This window comes from Callorhinus ursinus, unplaced genomic scaffold (genome assembly GCF_003265705.2).
Source record: "Callorhinus ursinus isolate GAN/ISIS: 27379988/994484 unplaced genomic scaffold, GSC_fseal_2.0 scaffold2, whole genome shotgun sequence".
In the NCBI taxonomy this organism is placed as follows: Eukaryota; Metazoa; Chordata; class Mammalia; order Carnivora; family Otariidae; genus Callorhinus; species Callorhinus ursinus.
In genome coordinates, this window is record NW_027397064.1 from 68,624,209 (window position 1) to 68,628,626 (window position 4,418).

The 4,418-nt window shown below is 42.5% G+C and overlaps 1 protein-coding gene and 1 pseudogene across 1 annotated transcript; one reads left to right on the forward strand and one right to left on the reverse strand.

Moving 5' to 3' along the window:
• The first annotated feature begins 859 nt into the window (after positions 1–859).
• LOC112810471 (actin, cytoplasmic 1-like) lies at positions 860–1,666 on the forward strand. The gene is given in 4 exon segments (XM_073905637.1): positions 860–1,069; positions 1,111–1,296; positions 1,299–1,458; positions 1,461–1,666. Coding segments are annotated over 4 exon segments (762 nt in total).
• Positions 1,667–3,792: 2,126 nt separating this feature from the next.
• Positions 3,793–4,155, reverse strand: LOC112810492 (translation machinery-associated protein 7-like; annotated as a pseudogene).
• Positions 4,156–4,418: the final 263 nt, after the last annotated feature.

Below are 4,418 nucleotides of genomic sequence, written 5' to 3' on the forward strand. Positions count from 1 at the left end.
TGTAGAAATTTCATAGGTCACTAAGCAATACATATAAAACTTAAGCTTAAAATGTAGTAGAAATATACTAACACTCAATTAGTTAGCATACAGGGCTACAAAAGTGCCAAAAACAAATGCAAAAGTGGCAACTACCTTTAGACTGCTTATAAGACTAGTAGTCATAAAAAAAAAAGATCTAATAGTCAGAATCTTACTTAAATGATTAAATATTTCACTCATGTTGTTTCCTGGTATGAGACAATACTAAATGAATAGCAACATCTAAAAAGCATTCTTGCCAAAAAATTTTAACTTGAATTTAGTCAAGCTTTTATACCTCACTTCCAGATTATGAAATAATGTACGAAGTTTAGGAATAAGTTCAGCAGCACCAAGGGGGGAAAACATCAGAAAAAAATCTAGAATGTGGAAAATTCTAGAAGACAACTTTTGGCCCTCAAAAAGTCAATGTCATAGAGAAAAAAAAATCCTCGATTTGTTCCAGGTTAAGAGAAGCTTAAAAAAAGAAAAGACATAATAATCAAATGCAATGATTTAACATTGATTGCATTACTTTGAAGAAATCACTATAAAAAGCATTTTGAGGACAAGTGAGGAAACATTAATAGGAACTGGAGTATTAGATGATATTAGGGAGATATTATTACTTTCCCTAAGTGGTAATGGTGTTGAGGCTGATAGAAAAATACTTACTTTTAGAAGAAGGATGTCAACGAATTTAAAGGCTACATTATTCAGAATCAAGAAAACAGAACTTGGGACCGCCTGGACAGCGTCCACCCTGCAAGCATAAGGCCCCTGTCCTCACGGGTCTACACCACCACCACTTCACCATGGATGATGATATGCTGTGCTCATGGTCAACAATAACTCCCACACGTGCAAGGCCGACCTTGCAGACCACAAAGGCCCCCAGGCCGTCTTCCCCCTATCGTGGTGCCCCTGGCCCCAGAGCGTTATGGTGGGCATGGGCCAGAAGGACTCCTACATGGGCTACGAGGCCCAGAGCATGAGGGGCAACCTGACCCCTGAAGTGCCCCATCGAGCACGACATGGAAAAGATCTGGCACCACACCTTCTACAACAAGCTGTGTGTGGCCTCTTAAGGAGCAGCCCATGCTGCTGAGTGGCTACAGCTTCACCACCACTGCTGAGCAGGAAATTGTGTGTGACATCAAGGAGAAGCTGTGCTATGTCGCCCTAAACTTCGAGCAGGAGATGGCCACCAGAGCGTCCAGCTCTCCCCTGGAGCAAAGCCGTGATTTCCCGGATGGGGAAGCCATGAACATTGGCATCACCATCTGTTCTGCTGCCCCGAGGAGCTCTTCCAGACTTCCTTCCTAGACACCCAATCCTGTGGCATCCTCGAAACTACCTTGAACTCCAACATGAAGTGTGACATCGACAACCAGAAGGACCTCGAGGTCAACACGGGGCTATCTGGTGGCACCACCATGGCCCCGGCATTGCTGACAAGATGCAAGCCATCACCACCCTGGCGCCCAACATGATGAAGATAAAGGTCATTGCACCACCTGAGCTCAAGTGCTCTGTGTGGATCGGCGGCTCCATCCTGGCCTTGCCTTCGAGCAGATGCGGATCAGCAAGCAAACAGGAGTACGACAAGTCCTGCCCCTCCATCGTCCACCACAAGTGCTTCTAGGTGGAATCACTGCATTACACCCTTTTTTGACAAAACCTAACTTGCACAGAATGCGAGATGAGATTGGAATGGCTTTATTTGTTCATTTGTTTCTTTTAATTTGTTTTGTGTTGGTTTTGGTTTTGGATTTTTTGGTGGGGGTTTTGCTTGTTTTGTTTTTTGGCACTTGACTCAGGATTTAAAAACTGGAACGGTAAAGGTGACGACAGTTGGTTGGAGCAAGTATCCCTAAAGTTCTATGATGTGGCAGAGGACTGATTGTACATTGCTCTCTTTTTTTAATAGTCATTCCAAATATCATGAGATGCATTGTTACAGGAAGTCCCTTGCCTCCCCAAAACAACCCCATTTTTCCCTGGAGAGAAAGACTACTCTTCCCCAGAGTCCACACAGGAGAGGGTGATGCCATTGCTTTTGTGTAAATTATGTAGTCCGATTTTTTTTAATCTTCACCTTAATACTTGTTCTTTTTGTTTTATTTTGAATGGTCTGCCATCATGGTTCCCCTCTTTGTTCCCCCAGCTTGAGGTGTATGAAGGTTTTTGGTCTCCCTGGGAGTTCAGTTGAGGCATGGAGGCAGCCAGGGCTTACCTGTACACGGACTTGAATCCAGTTCAGTAAAGAGCACACCTTAAAGGAAAGAAGAAAGAAAGAAAGAAAAAAGAAAGAAAGAAAGAAAGAAAGAAAGAAAGAAAGAAAGAAAGAAAGAAAGAAAGAAGGAAAGAAAGAAAGAAAGAAAAGAAAGAAAACCTCACAAAAAAAAGGGAGTTCAAAAGGGGGATTCAACACAAGGGACTGGTTAAAAATGTGTTGGCAGAGTTGAAAGGGCAAACAAGACAAAAAGAGGCAATCGAGGTAGTAACAAAAACAGAAAGCCACTGCTACCTTTTGAGTTGGAGGAACAATGGGAGGAAGTGGTGTCATCGAAGCCCAGGAGCCAGGGCTGCCCAGGGGCTCGCCAATGGAAGTTTGGACCATGGAGAAAGGGACTGTTTGACACACACTGCCAAAGACACTTCCCAAAGGGCAATAGAAATATCCTGTCTTCTCTTCTCTTCTTACCATCTTATCTCCAGTCCTTGCTCCCCATTGGCCAAAACCTAAACAGAACCTAGTCACCAGAGAGTATAGGAAACTGAGTTTGCCGGCACTGGCTCTCTGAGATACAGAAACATTCAGAGGAAGAGCAAGGAATGGAGAAAGCAAGCAGGTGACTGGTCCCAGGAGGGAATTGTCATGGAGTTTGCGACTTATTTGCAAGTAGTTCGGAGAACAAAATATATACATATAAATACAGATGAAGCTAATAAGATGAAATGTTAAATCTGTGTTGGTATGTGGATGTTCATTTTAACTACTGTTTCCATTTTTCTATGTGTTTGAAATTTTTTAGGCTAAAAAGTTGAAAAATCCATTCTTTGAAAGAAAGTATAAGAACCTGATACAAGGTCATGGCCATGGGAATGGAGAGAGGAAATACTCAAAATGAATTTGACAAAGTTTCTCATTAAATCCTTGTAACCAAGATGGAAAAATGTGGACCAGAGCAACATTTATCATCTTATTTTCCACCACTACACATTTGAGAGTTGGGTTTTCTATTTGTCACTCTCCCAAGGACAGATCCTCTCTTATTCTCATGCCAGTTATGACCCCTACCTTATTTATCATACTCAAGAAAGTTTGACAAAATGGCAGTGAATGCGAGTGACTTTAATTTGGTAGTAATCTTTACCCTACTCTATTTTTTTTTAAGAAACAAATTAGTTACAAAACACCCCACAGTTGATTACAACACACCAGTATGTTGTGACATTAAAGTTGAGAAAACTTCAGCTAGAAAAATAGTATAATTATAGGGGCGCCTGGGTGGCTCAGTTGGTTAAGCGACTGCCTTCGGCTCAGGTCATGATCGCAGGGTCCTGGGATCGAGCCCCACATCGGGCTCCCTGCTCAGCAGGGGGCCTTCTTCTCCCTCTCCCTCTGCCCCTTCCACAGCTAGTGCTCTCCTGCTCTCTCGTTCTGTCAACTAAATAAATAAAATCTTTAAAAAAAAGAAAAGAAAAGAAAAATAGTATAATTATAAAGCCACATACATGGTTGAACACTTCTTTTTTTTTTGATTATTATTTTTTTTTTTTTACAAAAGTTTATTCTTAAATGTACAACAGGATCTAAGACAACACTTCATTCCAGCTATGGGTAGCAACAGATGCTATGACAGGGAATCCAGATGTTTAAACAGGAATGGAATTAAGGATCATCATTGCCTTGGGCACAAGGAACAGCTTACTTTTTGCCAGATTTCTTAATTCCACCTGTGGCCAGGGGCCCTTCCCTGCGGCCTTCGCTTTTAGCTCCTCGAGTTTCTTCTGCTCCTCTTTCTGCTTCTGCTTGAATGCCTTATCTTCCTCGTCCATCTCCTTGGCCTGCTTCTTGGGCTGCTTCAGGGGCTTCTTCTTGCCACCTTCGCGGCTGGACATGGCGCCTGCCGCTCATGGTTGAACACTTCTATCCAAAGTTGTTGATTAATGGATAGATGTCAACCTAGACGTGGCTCTGCATGATGCACCAGAGGGTCTGTCTTAGTTTGGCCCTGTCCAGTATTACATTTTTACAAGTATCTTGATGAGATTTAGAAAACAAGCTAATGCTGATGACTTGAACCCTACAGTGAGAGTGAATGCATCAGATGCCAGCTCAGGATCTGCAAAGATCTGGATCAGTCAGAGTGATAAGCCAATAAACACTA